We start from the raw sequence: 16,012 nt of genomic DNA, 5'->3' as shown, positions 1-16,012 counted from the left end.
TCAGGACCTAGGGGACCTACAGACCAAATCTAAAAAGAAAGTACCTAGAGTGACTCTGTCACCTGCTTTTTCCCTGAATGGGGCCCTGGCTCTCGTAATTACTCTGTAGAAACTAACCCTAAGTGAGGTAAAATGTCCGAAGGAACAAAGAGCTGGACTTCTGTGATTTATTCTTTATTTCTAGAAGCTGACTGCAAATAAAGCTTCTTTTAGACTGCGTGGTGATGACGTCATTCCATCCCCCGCCAAAGACTAGCAAGCGTCAGAAGCATTTGAGGATTTGAAAGACCATGCTGCAAAGCAGAACGGGGATCGGAGCACTGTTTGTCATGGCCGATGCCCTTCAGCTAATGCTCTGCCTTCTCCCCCTGTTCACAGAACCGAAAGTCAGCTGCAAATTGGGCCGTTCTGCCTCCACGTCAGGTGTGCCCCCGCCATCGGTCACTCCTCTCAGGCAAGCTGGTGACCCGCAACAGAGCCAGGTACCATCATCGTTAGCCAATCGTGATTGACTTCCTGTGATGCAACATGCCAAACGCTTCACCTCTGTCTGTCGTGTGTTGCTGTAGACAACTTTTGCATTTGCTTTTATTTTTCTATGTGTGTATGGGTGGAGGGGCTAGTCATGACAGTCTGTGTTCTCATCCAAAAAGGACAGTCTTTCTTCTCTGTGACCGGTGAAACTTTCTTTGCTGTTTGTTACCAAATCGTTTTTTCTGTCTCTGGTTCCCATCATTCTGTAATATGAATGTAGTAAACTTGTACTGTATGTATTGGCTTCGCGGTTATTTTTTTAACGATTCTTTCTCTCTTCCATGTTTTGTGTACTTTTATACTGTCTCTGAAAATTTATCAACCTTTGATAAATTTACCTACTTTGTTTTGTGTAGATTTCTTTTTAAATGTTTTGTCTACAACACTTGCACAGATGTTGTCAATGAATTTGTACATACCTTTTACCTCTTATCCTATTATACTGTAATATTTGTGGCCATTCTGCTTTTATTTTTATTTAGCTTGGAGCATGATTGTAAGACACTGTGAATCTCGATGTCCTTATAAATATTCATATACCAACTCATCCGGATTGAACACGGCAGCTAGTCTTCTTCCTTAGGCCATAAAGACAAATTGACCAACCAGATAACCTAGATATTTACCAAAAGCTGTAGACTAATAAGGCGATCTATAAATAAATGACTTTCCTCTCTTATCTCAACACCAGAAATGTTCTCAGAAAGAGAATGTAAGTGTTCATGCATGGTAAATAAGTTTTCTATTATCACTTGGAGAAAAGAGTAAAGAAATAAAGGCATAAACTAAAATATCATTTAATCCTTTACAGGAACAGTATGTTGCTCTGATGTTCATTTGGGTACATGGTTGTCTATGGGGATTCAGTATGGGGAAAATCATGAAACATAAATGTCTATCTGTAACTCACCCAATAACAATTCAGTACATCTTCTTAATTTGTGAAGCTTAATTGTTGTTACTGTTAAGTATTATGGGTGTTAAATAGGATAATGTCATCCTGGAGTGATTTCTCTCTGCTTCCCGGCTTTAATCTTTGTATTCATAAAACTCTTCTGAAATAGTAAATTATGAACCTAGCGATGGTACCTCCATGGGAACTGTCCATTACTGATTAGCAAATTACATATTCATCAATTATTTAAAATGTCAAGCTATTTTAAAAACATAACTAAGCAGAATAATTGCATTTTTTTTTCTAATGAGGGACATGGTGCTTTTTAGTATTTTGGTCTGGCTTAAATATGCACAGGATTTGATTTATGAATATATGCGACATCTATAAACATGGAGAGATGAGAGGTCTCTCTCAAGGACATCTCAAGTGTCATTTAGAATTCCTTGTGTCTTAATTTAAAATGTTAAATGCTTTCATAACTTGACGTATCCAGCTCAAACACTTTTTGGGCAAAAAAATAAGTAGAAACGATAAGATAATGGATTAATAAATAACACAATTAACCTCACTAAGATAAACTGCCACTTCAGTTGATTTAAAGCCATTTCAAAAATGTTACATTTGCCAAATTTAAAGTTTAAAAAGCTGGATACAGAAAGGAAAGAAATTTAGCTGACTGTCAGAAAATTGCATTCACGTAATCGATTTTCTAAGGACATGTATCTTGCTATTACATTACTCTCAGTATCACAGAGTGGTTTTATATTCTTTCTTTTGTTTTCCATTATTTTTTTTCTAGTTATCTTTATAGTTGTTTCATCTTAAGCCCCTTTAACTCTCAATGAAAGGAGGTTCTTGGGGTAAACTTCTGGAATAAAAACAAGACATAATGTTTGTGTCTTTGCATTATCAACTGTTTGCTCACCTGATGAGATACTCTTTATTCTTCCAAATAGAGCAACATGAGAAAGCCCTTTACGTTGCTTGAACTCTGTTAGTTTCCCTACAAGCTGCAGAAACCATGGCATGTACCCATAAAGTAGATGGACCGTCACAGCTCTGAACTAGAAGGCGAGCCTCTGAGACTCTCCTCTGTGGCTTGTGACCTGGTGTAGTGTTTGCCTATCCCTATAATCTGGAACTAAGGAGGTCAGCACGGCTCAGAAGAACCCTGCCTTGCACCCTGTGACCCAGCTTTGAACTAAAGTCCGTGGCTACTTACTGAAGATCCACCTCTCACCTAATTCCTGGGCTCTTGACTGAGATATGTCTTTAAGTAACAGCCAGGATGACACTGCCCTTTGTTTGGTAATCCATGTCGACTGGCTGACTGTAAGAGTGAATATTCACAAACCGACTTGGATATGGAATGCTTAGCATTATCAGACAATTACCCGCATCACCTCTTAAGCAGTTCTTCTGATACCAGAATTCCCAACAATTATTTAAACACATTCATGCCTGATAGGCGATGAATCTGCTTCTTCCTGGGAAATCATGGAAAAGCCACATGATTTCTTTCAAACAAATGGAAGCAATCGTTAATCCCTAAAATAATTCCAACAGTGCTTATCAGCTGAGGAACTTGGCTTTAGGATGTCTGTGCCATTTTAGCCATGTTAAGCGACATTACCATTCGTAGAGGAGGAATTGTGTTTTCTTTCAGATTGTTTATTCGTATCTTATCGGTTTCCCATTTCCTCAGTGCAAGTTTTTGACATACCCTTACATGCTGTGGTAGGAGCTTTCTAAGAAGTATTATAAGAGGGGCATATGGAAGTGCTTGACATTGGTCCAGCAAAGAAGTACAGAGGTGCCCACAAGAGTCCCCCTCCCACAGCCTAGGCCAATAATGATGGCCACCCCCCCAAACCCTGAAGAATCTAGAGACAGCTGTGACTCACTGAGCCACAGAGGAACCTAATAATAAGAATAGGAATTCTTATTATTATTAACAGTGACTGTCCACCATGAGCATTTGTGTATTAAAAGAGGTCAAGATAATGTTTGCTTGGTTTTGCAATCTTTGGGCCTCAGATAACCACAGTAGACCCAGGATTTGTAGAAATGTGTAATCTTATCTGACTGGATGTTCAAAATATGTAAGAGAAAATATAATGCTCAGGAAAGAAGTTGTAAAGCATTTATAGTATAATATTATTTGAAACTCAGAGAGATGAAAACAATTTTTTTTTCTTTCTTCATTCACTCCAGAAGAAGTAGACTAGACATGGGACAAGATATTTCCTTGGAATTTTAATGCAATGTGGCCACATATCTGGGCCTTTTTCTTAAAACAAATCTTCTGAAACTAAACTGAATTTCTGTTCCTGCTAGGAAAAATGCCATTTTCTTTCCTTAGTTATAAAAGTAAAATGGCATAAAAGTCATATTGAACTTGGAGCGCATGTAACTTTCTCTTTTTTTCTTCTGTAGTAAAGTAGAAAGCCATGTGTTCAGAATAAAGGGTGTGACCACTTTTATAGATGGTAGAAAATGATGTTCATGTCGTTCCTCTGTATCTGGCCTGGAGCAAGCCTGTCTCTTGGAATGTGACCTCCATTCCATCAGTGATGATGCCATCTGTACTCTTTCTGGAGCAGGTGGTAAGACAGAAGCTGATGCTCATGGTCTTGGGAAAGCCATATTTTCTCTTAGGAATGGAGCAGCTAGAGTGTGTTTCCACAGAAGTGCCAACTTTCCTTGGAAAAATGTTCCCAAAGAGTGTTTGTATTTGTTTTTCAGAGAAGGAAAGAGATAAGCCCTATATCTCCCACTATAGTACACACTCACGTCACCACTTCCATTTCTAAACACGTAGGCTCCTTCTGACACACAAGCTCTCTCATACTTACACATACATATACATACTTGCTCACACTCCCTCACTCATGAATGTACACACTTTGCATTTGTTAAATGACAGTGGAATCAGGGAATCACAGAGCAGTGATCACATCACATCATATCACAAGTTGCATCACAATAACAGTGACCTAAGCCTTGAAATGAAACTTCACCTTCTCCTTGAGGGTAGTTTATCCTTTGAAACTGGATTATCTCTGATTATTCTTAATCTCGGGGAAGGGTTAGGAAAAGGCCATCTGTAATTTCCTTTGGACACACATTGCGAAGGCTGACAGACCCAAATCTCTTTAGAAATCTCACGGTCACCTCCAAAGCCATTATCTCCTATTTTGTGGACCCCTGACACCATGACAGATACCTCTTCATTACCTAGGGCAGGCCTTATCCCAGCTGTTGGTCAGGCGAGCATGCCCAAGTCCTTTCAACTTACCCCTTCAGGATGATTTCTCAAATGTTTATTCCTTTCGGTGCCAGTGCTCTGGCCTCTTTCCATACTCCTAACATCCCCCTGTAGTTTGATGACCTTGTTGGAACATAATGAAAGCCAGCCCTTGACTGGCTGCAGAGTAGAGCATGTTCTCTTTTCCCATGGATGCCATAGATGTGTCTGCACACAAGCATCTGGCCTGCTTCTGTAGGTAATGGAAGAAATGTTGGGGTGTCCAAAGCTTGACACATGTCCAGCATGTGTTCTGGCCATGCCTGAATGTCAAAAATTGTTTTTTAGGTATCTTGACAAAAGGAAGGTAAAGCATCCAGAGACAGGGATTAAGGATCAGTATATGTGATTTTGTGACAAGGGCTGTGCCCGATTCTGAGGCATACCAATAATAGCCAACATATTGTGTGAGACTCAGTGATCTTTTGCTGACAAAATTTCTCTCTTGATAAATGTCTCTTTCTATATATCCTTGAAAAACGTGTTTTTCTCACAATCTAATTTTGTCCTTGTCTTTAGTTTCCTACCTCCAATGCAGTGGGATGTGTTGATTTGCCCCCACAGCCTCAGTAGTGCTTTGTCTTAAAGCTTTAAGAAGACCACTGCTCTTTCTCAGGATCTGGGCTTTGTAAGTTTTTTGAGTTCTGGGCTTTCATTTAGTTTTCTACATAGTCAGAACATTTGCACATAAAACTTCTAGGAGCATAGAAAGCATAAGGAAAATGAAAGACAATGTGAGAGTGAGTATATTGACATAAATGCTCAAACAAGGGCATAGAAAGGAATTCTGTTTTCACATTCTCCACGCCTACCTACATCTCTGAATAATGTAACCTTAAATGGTATGTTCTTATTTAACCTCACCTTCCATGCATAGGATCAAGTAGAAAAAGTAAAATAAACCTTAAGAATCTAGAAGTTTCAACAGGGTTTTCTCTTCAAAATTCCCATGCTACCGTTAGCATGGATAGAACTCATTATTTTGCCAAGACTGTTCATACTTTATTCTAGCCTTAAGTCTTGTAGACCTAGAACCTATGTACTAAGAGGGTTAATATGATCAGTTGTATATACATTTTCAAGTGGTTTCTGTCTAGGAGCTGAAGTTTTGTGGTGGATGGGAGAGAACGGTGTTAGGAAGGGAGGGAACTGGAGAGGTGGTGGGAGGGCAAGTGCCATCCCAGCTTCACATGATGAAGGGATCCTCCTCTACCGCGCCTTGCTCAGGTGTTAAACAATCTTTTGTTGTTAAGACCCTGAGATTATTCCAGTTCTTCCTATGAGACCTGACCTGAGAGCGTATTCTGTGTTATATTTGTACTTGACATAGCTGACTGGATTATATGCTCATGATTACAGTGCAGGAAGGAAATGGAGGAAAAGCAGAGACAGAACACACAGCCAAGCACCCAACATTGAACTCACTTCATTAGCACATAGCTGCCCACCACAGAGCTTCCTTCAGGCCATACAATATATTTAAAATGACTCCTATTGTTTGCTTCATTCTGCATACAACTTAATTTGACATATATTTCCAAATAAGTAAAACCCAACAGGGGTACTTGGAAACCCCTGCTATGTTTACAATACAACATCATTACGCTGGAGGAGGGTTTATCTGTACTAACTTCAAATTGTAAAATAAGGTGTTATGTTAACAAAGATTATGTTACAAAGAAATTATAATTGTTAGAATAATGATGTTTACTGAAGAGCCTGGATCTAGCCTTGTGACATGTGGAATAAATTAATATTATAAGTAAGAATGTCAGTGTTTATATTGATCTATTGCCATGTATTACGGCAAAAGTACGTTAAAATAATGCGAGTGCCCAAACACGAAAACAGAAATACATTCTCTTATGTGTGCTGTCAACAATCCTGTCTGATTGCTTTATATGAATGTTAGCCTTTACTACCCATTGACACTCTCTGTGATTAATTTCATATTTAAAGAAAAAGCAAAATTTTGTGATTGCTTTTAAATAACAGACAAATCCAGTCATATGTGTAATGACACACTGGCATTACTCTCAGATTGCTTTTTACAATACACCGCAGGATAGCTAAGAAATTTGACATATTATTTAGGCATCCCATGTTAACTTTTGTATATTTCAAGGAGTAGAATATCTGGGAGTCACCTTTTAAAGACCAGTAGTTTCATGACCCATCTTTCAATAATACCATTATTGAGTAGAATTAACCTAAACAAATTTATCCCTGTGCTCTTATGCCAACTCCTGCCTCCTCCCCCCCCAGAATAACTTGTCATTTTTTCCCTTAGGGCAGGAGGCAGGGTATAACAAACAAGAGGTTGTTCTCTAAGAAGTCATGAACCACTTGACACAGGGGGGTGGGGATGGGGGCACAGGGGCTGTGAGTTTCCATCCTCTGACTCAGCTGTAGTCCCTGATCCATGCATGCGTCCTCCTCAGTGTCAGAGTCTATAACCTAACCCATCAGGCCTGCAGGTAAAAAAGCAGCTTACGGATATACTCCAGCATTCTTTAACCCATGGAGAAGATAAAAAAATTGTTTGGATTCCTTAGATGAGGTCTCCATCATAAAAACCATGTGCCATTTATTGTCATCTCTGCTGCGAACTATGCCAGGAGCTTTTCTTTCTACAGTTCTAGCCTGTGGGGTACTGTTACCATCCCGCATTCCAACCGTGGGTACTCCGTGGGTACTCGAGTGCCTTGTCCAAGGTCAGTACCTGGTAAATGTCAGTCTGTGATCTTAGGTACTCAGCTACTTAAAAGATGATGGACTTCTTTTAGAGTCCTGAATCCACCAGTTAGTAACTGATGAACTTGAATATATTGTTCAACTCTTCAGTATCTGTTTTCTTATCTGTAAAATGGGTGCAGTGTTATCTGCCCTGGATGGTGATTGTCATCATGAGGATTGAAGAGAACATATGTAGGGAAAGCTCTGGATGGACAGACCCAAAGTGCTAGAAAAATACTCATTCTTCTCTTTTCCCTTATAGCTTTTCCTTCTTCCAAAATTCACTCCCCTACTTGCTAGGAAATGCTAAGTAGGAGAGTTGTCTTAATCAGTGGTGTTCTGAAGGTGGTGGGCATGGAGGGAATGGTCCATCCACCCTGTATCACTGACCTTGTTTAGAACCACTGGTGCATCGTGATAATAAAAAGCACAGACTTTTAGCCACTCTCATTACAGATTTTAAATTCTCTAGACAGTGGATCTCCTCATTACCAGCATCTGAGATGGACTGGTTTCTCCCACCCCCTCCTCAGTACACTTGATACAATTATATTCATTATTCCTTTTCCAAATAGGAAATTAGGTACTCGGTTATTTACCATACGATTGGAGTCTCTATCTGGCATTTCTTCTTAACACCTGAGCCACCCAGGTGCCCTGTACTGGCATTTCTTCTTAACTTATAGGTCTCATGTGTGGCTTGGAAGCCAAACGAGTAGAAACCAACTAAGGTTACCATTTCAGAAAGGCCACCTGCCCCCTAATACTATTTACTCTCCTGTTTGAGTGAAAGTATGAATGAACAGAAAGAAAATGTTTAGGCTACAGGGGAAGCCCTTACCAGCTGGGGTCAAGACAAAAGATGGAGATGCAGGATAAATTTGCTACCAACATCAACACTTAAAGCTTCCACAGACCATAGTTGTTTTTTATTTTGTTTTGTTTTGTTTTTTGCTTGTTTGTTTTTTAAAGATTTTATTTATTAATGAGAGACAGACAGGGAGAGAGGCAGAGGCAGAGGGAGAAGCAAACTCCTCCCTGAGCAGGGAGCCCGATGTGGGGCTGGATCCAAGGACCCTGGAAACATGACCTGAGCTGAAAGCAGACACTTAACCAACTGAACAAGCCAGTCACCCAGACTGCAGTTTTAAGTGCCTTGTTCTCCTAGATGCACATGCATTTATCCAAAAGTGTGGATATTTTATTATATTATTTTGTTTTATTATAATATTTTATCCCATCATATTGATCTGACAGTTCTGTATTTTAATTCCTTTTTTTCCTTTTAATAAAAAAGCATTCAGGATATCACATTATAAATTGTTATGTACACTCAAGGCCTGAATTTTAACCACATTCTGTCTTGCAGAGTGAATGTGCATCTAGTCTCACCCTGATACATGGGTGTCAGGGGGTACCTCTTTGTATTTCTTAATCAAAGTTAGAGACAATGGAATCTTTATATTTTTTTCAGACCTTTGTAGCCTCATTTGTTCCTCTTCAGATGCCAAAGGCATTCTAGTTTCGAAGACTAGCAATAATATGGACATATTCAGGAAAGTAAAGCTAAAGATTTTAAATCCATGAGTTTATTCCTTGTGTTTTCAAGTTGATCTTTCAAGTTTCCAATCCCATGTCAATTTTATTAAATAATTAGATAATAGAGACCCCGGAAGCAGGGGGCAGTCAAAAATATTTAACTGCTAGACTTATTCCAAATGTCCACTTGACCCTTGAAAGTGATAACTTTGGCTCAGTCTAAAGAACAATTTCCAGTGTATCACGGTGGAGCTTGTTGGAGTTGAATACAGATAGATAGCCACTGAAGGACCATTAAAGCTTTCCAGGTTGCTAATTTCGTTTGAGATCTAAATGCCACGGTTGTGTTCTGCTGCCAGTTGTTAGCAGAGGTCCACAGAAACGTTTCCCATCACAGGCTGTAACTATTGAAATGATTATCAGGCTGCAGAAGAAGCTGGACCAAGCCAGCTGGGGAAAAGTAGCATAACATTAGGTGGACCCCTAGCGCCACCTACCATCCAAAGTGTACATTACAGCCAGACCTTGGATTTTAAAAATAATTGAACCAAACACTGAGTTATGACAGATAAAATATGTTGTTTGCCAAAATAACCGTAATACTTATAGAAACCAGGAATAAACATCTTTTATGATACTTGTTTTGGATAATTTTCATGACTTAGTCTTGCAATTTTAGGTTGTCTAACTTTTAAATATATCTTCCTGTACTTCTAGGGGTGGGAGGGAATAATGAACCACAGACAGGGATTTCTGAATGTTATGCACTATTTATGATGAGATACAACTATTTTCCTCAGGACTTATGACGTCTTCTGTGCATTGTAATTTCCTAAATCCAGTCTGAGCCTCAAGGAAAGGAGGTCATTTTTTCCTGTATTGTATTCTGAAAAGAAAACTGGCAAAGGGAGCTTGTCTGGCTGAATGGCAGGATTCCTCTTGACTGCTTTTGTTCATCATGGACATATTTGAAACATATTGCATAAGATTCTTTACAGAAAAGAGAAGTCTCCTTAACCAGTGGGTAAAATTACCTCCAACTCAACTTACATGTGGATCAGGAAGAAATGTGTAGGCTATATTAATGTTGGCTCAGAGTTACACTACATTTGACTCAAAAGAACAAATACCCACATTAAGAGTGCCTTATTCAAGAAGACCTAGAAATCTTTACTTTGTACTCTTAGCTCACCTGCCGGACAAACTGTTATTCTTTGTTCCATGCTGCAAATAAACATTATCTTTCTGGTTGAAAGCATCGTCCTCAAATAAAATAGACTTCCAATATGGCATTTGTTGAGGGCTTACTATGTGCCTGACATGGTGTTCAAGATCATTTATTATCTAATTTTATTCCCATAGCCTATAGGTGCAGTAGATAACGTTATCCCCACTTCACTGATGGGAAAACTGAGGCTAGAGAGTGTTTTACCTATTGGAGATCTTATACCTAGTAGTGGCTATATGGACATGAGGTGTAAGCCCAGTGTTCTATCTACTCAGTGTTTGTTTTCTTTTCTACCAGAAATAGCTGCCCTTCTGAACTTGCTCTCTTCATAGAACTCACTTTCTTTCATTTCTGTTAATGCCATTCATTGATTTATTTAACCATTCTTTGATTTTTTTCAGGTCTTGCCTTTGAATGCCTCTAGATTAAAAGCTAATTTAGCAGAGAGTCAAATACAATTTAGACTTCAGCTGAGCAAAGTACCACCTAAGAAGAGTAGGATCTCCAAGAGAGAGGCGGGGCTGGGAAGGCAGCTCCTGGAAGGAAGCTAGAAGTCATTCGTTGATTGTGTCCTTCTCCTATGGACGGTGTGGGTGGTGTGCTGTGTGGGCACGAGTGTGTGTGTGTGCATGAGGAGTACATCTTACTCTTTTCACACGCTGAGAAGAAAACGTATCCCCTCACACACGCACCCCTAAACGCGGTTTCTAGAGCACCCAAGGAGATTTAACCAACAGCACACGAAAGACGAACCATGTATTCACCGAGATTCATCCAACTTCTCGGCTTGCGTGGGGAACCTGGGAACAGACGGGGTGGGGCGGGGCGAGACCAACCATGCCGTCACTTCAAAGCCCTTGTTTTCTAAAGTAAATGCTGCATTAGAGCTCCTTATAGTCCCTCGTCGTCAGCTGTTTTGACAGGGATGGAGTCTGGAAGGCGGCAAGTCAGGACTTCGTTCCTGGGAAATGAGGCAGTTAGTTGAAGGACCAGAAAGCCTCAGGAGCCCTCATACCCACCCCGTCAGCTTTGCATAGGAAAGGCTGGAGACTTTTCAGGAGAAGCCCCGTGAGCCAGTCACTGATCATTCAGGATACAGCTAGGCAGGAATGGGGTCTGTGTTGTCCCTAGTTGGATAGTCACCTAAATAATGAAACAGGGAAACTTTGGAGAAGTCTTACGTGGGAAGCACTTCACATCCCATGCTTGCTCTCCCCGGGCCTTATGGAATTGCCAGGTATTTTGATTTCTATACCCATATGAAATGAGATAATGAATATGAAATCACATTTGAAGCTAGAACGTTTAAATGCAAATGCTTATTTTCAGTCATGGATTATTTAATTATTTAACATGTAGGCTTTTTTTTTTTTTTTTTTTTTTTAACATTTAGCATTGTTTGAGCAAAGATGTACAGGGTGCTTAAGGGTGCGTGGTGCATTAGGGGGAAACAAGAGAAGCTGCAGGACAAGATAGCAGGAGCCACTCCAAGAGCTTCATGTGGTGGCCTCTCTTAGACCCAAAGGTGGCTTGCAGAAGGATCATGCAGTCTTACGACAGGTTCATGCTTTTCCCACCTTCGGTTCACACCCCCCACCTGTCACCATATCCAACCTCCACACCCACAAGAGAGTGCTGTGTTTGTTGACTCCTCAATGCAGAACTCTGTAAAGTATGCCCATTGCTTACAGGATGGAATAGTAACTGCTTTGCATGGATTTCAAGGCCTGTATCATGGGGTCCTGGTCTTTCTGTTCAGCTTCATTACCCAGCAGCCAGTCTGGTACATCTCAGGCTCATCCACTACCTTCCATGGTTTTCTCACAAATGCCCCAGGGATGCCTCCAGGATTTGCCTAACACTGAACTTCTTCTTGGAACACCCTCCCTAATCCTGGGCTCCTGGAAACCATGACTTATCAATAGGTCAAGTCTGGAATCAATTGTGTTCTTGCATTTCATGAGGCTGCCACCACCCTCCCAAGCATATCTTCCTTCTTCTTTTTCTCCCCTGTACTTTATACTTAGTGTGCCTTATTTTTGTATAAAGGAGACCGTGGTCTGAAGCATGTAATCTTCTGTTCTGTTACCTAGAAAAGTTGTCTGGGGAAAGGTCAGATAAGATAAATTCCTTTACTATCAGAGTGTTTAATTTGCAGATGTGCATTGGGAATTGCAAAGAGGAGACTATGACATGTCATGCTTATATATGTAATAAATACATGTATTAGAATGTATTAGACCCCCTCTTTTTTTTTCTTTTTTCCAAAGAGTATCTCTTTTGATTCCAAAGATATAGATTATAATTGTTTACATTAGATCATAGGCTCTTTCAGGGCTGGGATGTATATGTTCAAGTTAGAAATTGCTAGTTGTCTGAGTACATATTGAATGAATAAATTAATTAATGCTCAAGGCAGAAACAGATAAGCATCCGATTGTAAAGCTGTTGTAATCATTTGCAGAAGCATTTGGGCTCTTGACAGGTGGCTCTGCTCATAGTCATCAGACATGCCCACCTCCATTAATTTACTATTTTTACCTGTTGGTGGAGGATGAGAGACAAATGTTAGAGAAGAGAATTAAAATTTGGGTGTCATTGAGAAAGATAACGCAATGCTTGCAATACACAGGAAAAGGGAAATACCTACTCAATTCATTCCTAAAAATTGATTTTTTAATAAAAAGAAAAGCAGCTTTATTGACCCAAAGAGGAAGCGTATGTTATGGGGACCACTTTAGAAAGATAAACATTAATGATACAAGTATATATTTTGGACATACCATATAGTGGGACTGGGGGAAATTAAGACCTTTATGGTCTCTAATAGAAGTGATTAGGAAGCCCTCTCCCAACAAAGAGTTCAATATGAAATTTTAGCTCTTAAAATAACACAAAACTTGTTTTACCTTTATACTTCTGACACCTGCTACAATGTATGTTCATCAGTTGTGTTCTGCTATGTGGGATATTTCCCCCCACACCACCAAGCAATTCTCCAATGCCGGCAGGGGCTTCTACAACTTAACTCAACTTGGACATTTTAACTTTAACTTGTCTGCAGGTGGCACCGGATCCCACTGGTGGAGGGCTCCATTCTCCAAGATTGCCCCCACCTCAGGAGCCATAATGGAAACTCCATTTTATCACTCAGCTATAAATCAGAGGTTCCTATGAACCCCTGCTTGGGTTCAGGGACTTGATTGGAGTGGCCCACAGAACTCAGAGAAACCTTTTACCTACTACATCACTGGTTCCTTATAAAAGAATATGCATCGGGATGGCTAGATGGTGGAGATACCTAGGGCAAGGTCTGGGGAAGGAGCACATTGCTTCCAATGCTTTCAGAGAACCCCCTTCTCTATGAATCTTCACATGGTCACCCAGCTGTGGAAGAAAGCTTTCCTAACTTCCTCCTTTTGGGTTTTCATGGAAGCTTCATTAAGTAGGTCCAATTGATTAAGTCATTGGCTATTGATGATTGAACTCATTCTCCAGGGCCTCTCTCCTCCCCAAAGGTGGGTGGAACTAAAAGTTCCCACCCTCTAATCACGTGGTTGGCTCCACCAGCAACCAGCCTCCATCCTCCTGGTTTTCCAAAAGTCATCTTATTAACATAACGAAAGACACCTTTCCAATTCTGCGGGCAGGTAATTCATTCCAAGGGTTCTAAGAGCAGTGTGCCCGGAATGGAGATGAAGACCAACTATAAATTCCTTATTATAAATCACACTATTACAGTCTATATATATTCTACTTTATTTAAATTTTCTTTTTACAAAATTTTGCATTTTGTTGAGGTTATTGAGGCTGAACTTTCTGCTGTGCATTCTCTCTTTTTTCTGTTGTTTTGCCTCAGATTTGCTGGACAGGTGCCCTAAACACATGAGAGCTTTTCTCCTGGGTGATTGAGCACTTGGTACATGCCCACAGACTTTCTAAAGCTACACCTGGAGCCAAATTTAAATACAAAGGCAAAGAATTTAAAAAGCTTTTTAAAAAAACTTTGTGATAACTGTCAGTGACAAAGAGCTATTTGCTACTTTAATATGTTGACTTAAAAGAAAGTCTACCTTCCTGCTATACTGTTTGTCTTCTCAGAGTGAGTCAAGAGAGGGAGACTCTTAACACAACTGTTAACTGTGTAACAAGTTGTGTGTAAACACTTGCTAAAGCTGCCAGGAGGGGCAGCGTTTTGACTTTCCTTATTTCCTTTAAAATTCCGGAGGGATTTTATAGGTCCCCCCAAGGAGTGGTACAGTTTCATATTCATCATGGAGATGGAGAGAAATGACCCACAAGGTTGAGGCCAAGGAAGGGAGGGTCTGGAATAGAGAAGGTCGTGCTTTTTCCTCCTTCCTCTTCCTGTCCATCATCTTTCTTTCCTTTCCCTCTTAGCTGCTCCCAGGGGCAGATTAGTAACTGGACGCTAGGGGAAAAGATTCACTGGAGAATATTGCTGGCTGCAAATTTCCTGATAGTGACTTGATAACCTTACTTGCCACAGCTCTGCAAACAGTCATTTGGGGTCCAGGCAAAAAGATTGTGGGTATAATTAATTTGGGGCTATTTTTACCATCCTTTCCTCCTTCTAAAGCCTCCATACTCTAAAATCACCTATCTGCCACAAAATTTTCCAGCCTGTACCTCACAACCACTGTTTAGCTTTTACCATATCTTGTACACCAACTAAATGCTAATAACTGGCCTATGTAACTGTCATTACTAGTAACTACCAAGTTTAACTGTCATTGACCCTTTGCTGTAATTAGCATTAGCACTTCAGAGTTTGCAAGTTGCTTTCATACATTCACACAGCAAATGCTCATTGCCTATCTGATAAGCACCAGACGTTCTGATGGATGCTTAGCGGCTGATAAAACTTTTTTGTGTTCAAAGGAACTTGAGCCTAGTAAATGATACACACACACACACACACACACACACACACACACACACTTTTAATCATGGCACTTTATGTCTAAATATTTAAACATGTATCTCCTAAGATTAAGGGCATATGGGCATATTTCTAAACAATCACACTCAGTGAAGCAGTCAAGTAAACTATAATGATTTAATCCTATGGTCTCATAGAAAGCCTATTTTCAAGTCTCTACAAGTGCCCCAATACTACGCCCTTCCCCAATCCAGGATCCAATCTAAAATCATAAATTACATTTAGTTCTCAGGCTTTTTACCAGTCTTTTTTCATTATGAATATTTATCAGCCTCAGTGATTTTTCAAGATGCTGAAATTTTTTGCCTAGAAGTTGTTGGGGGTGTTGGGTTTTTGTTTATTTTGTTTTGTTTTTCCAAATGACCCTTAGTTTTGATCTGATTGTTCCTTTGGGACTAGATTCAAGCTAAACATTTTGAGCCAGAAGACTGCTTGCAAAGACCTTCTCAGAGAAGCACATGGCACACAATGTCAGTTTGTTTCAGGACTGGGAGCACAGTGTTGATCTATACTAAATACTTTAGGTACCAGGAGGGAGGGACCAAGCAGGCTGTCTTGTAGTCTGTCCACCACAGGATCAAGTCCACTCATTAAATATATTATGCATCTTATGTCATATATTTTTTTAAAAAATCCGTTTTTGTATGATCAATTCCTAAATAGACTTGACTTTACATTTTCTTTTGTGACCATCACAACCATCCTGAAAATTGTCATCATTACTCTATATCTGATGAGAAAACTGAAAAACAAAAGGTGAGGTTAAGTCTCAAGTTCACATCTAGCAATGGCAAATCTGGAATTTGAGCC

At 39.9% G+C, this 16,012-nt stretch overlaps 1 protein-coding gene across 6 annotated transcripts in view; it reads left to right on the top strand.

Moving 5' to 3' along the window:
* The window catches only part of NYAP2 (neuronal tyrosine-phosphorylated phosphoinositide-3-kinase adaptor 2), a 257,780-nt gene that overhangs the window by 210,994 nt on the left and 30,774 nt on the right, over positions 1–16,012 (top strand). For 4 of the 6 annotated variants that reach the window (XM_082689984.1, XM_082689981.1, XM_082689982.1 and 1 more), the window contains one exon: positions 379–482. In XM_082689984.1, the coding sequence (XP_082546110.1) occupies positions 379–482 (104 nt within the window). Of the gene's footprint in view, positions 1–378; positions 483–1,016; positions 1,217–2,388; positions 6,577–16,012 lie in introns of those variants that run through there. The other 2 variants (XM_082689983.1, XM_082689985.1) reach the window with 2 other exon arrangements.

This window comes from Mustela nivalis, assembly GCF_964662115.1.
Source record: "Mustela nivalis genome assembly, chromosome: 11".
Classification (NCBI taxonomy): Eukaryota; Metazoa; Chordata; class Mammalia; order Carnivora; family Mustelidae; genus Mustela; species Mustela nivalis.
The sequence above is the reverse complement of the archived record's forward strand: the minus strand, read 5'-3'. Positions and strand labels throughout refer to the sequence as shown.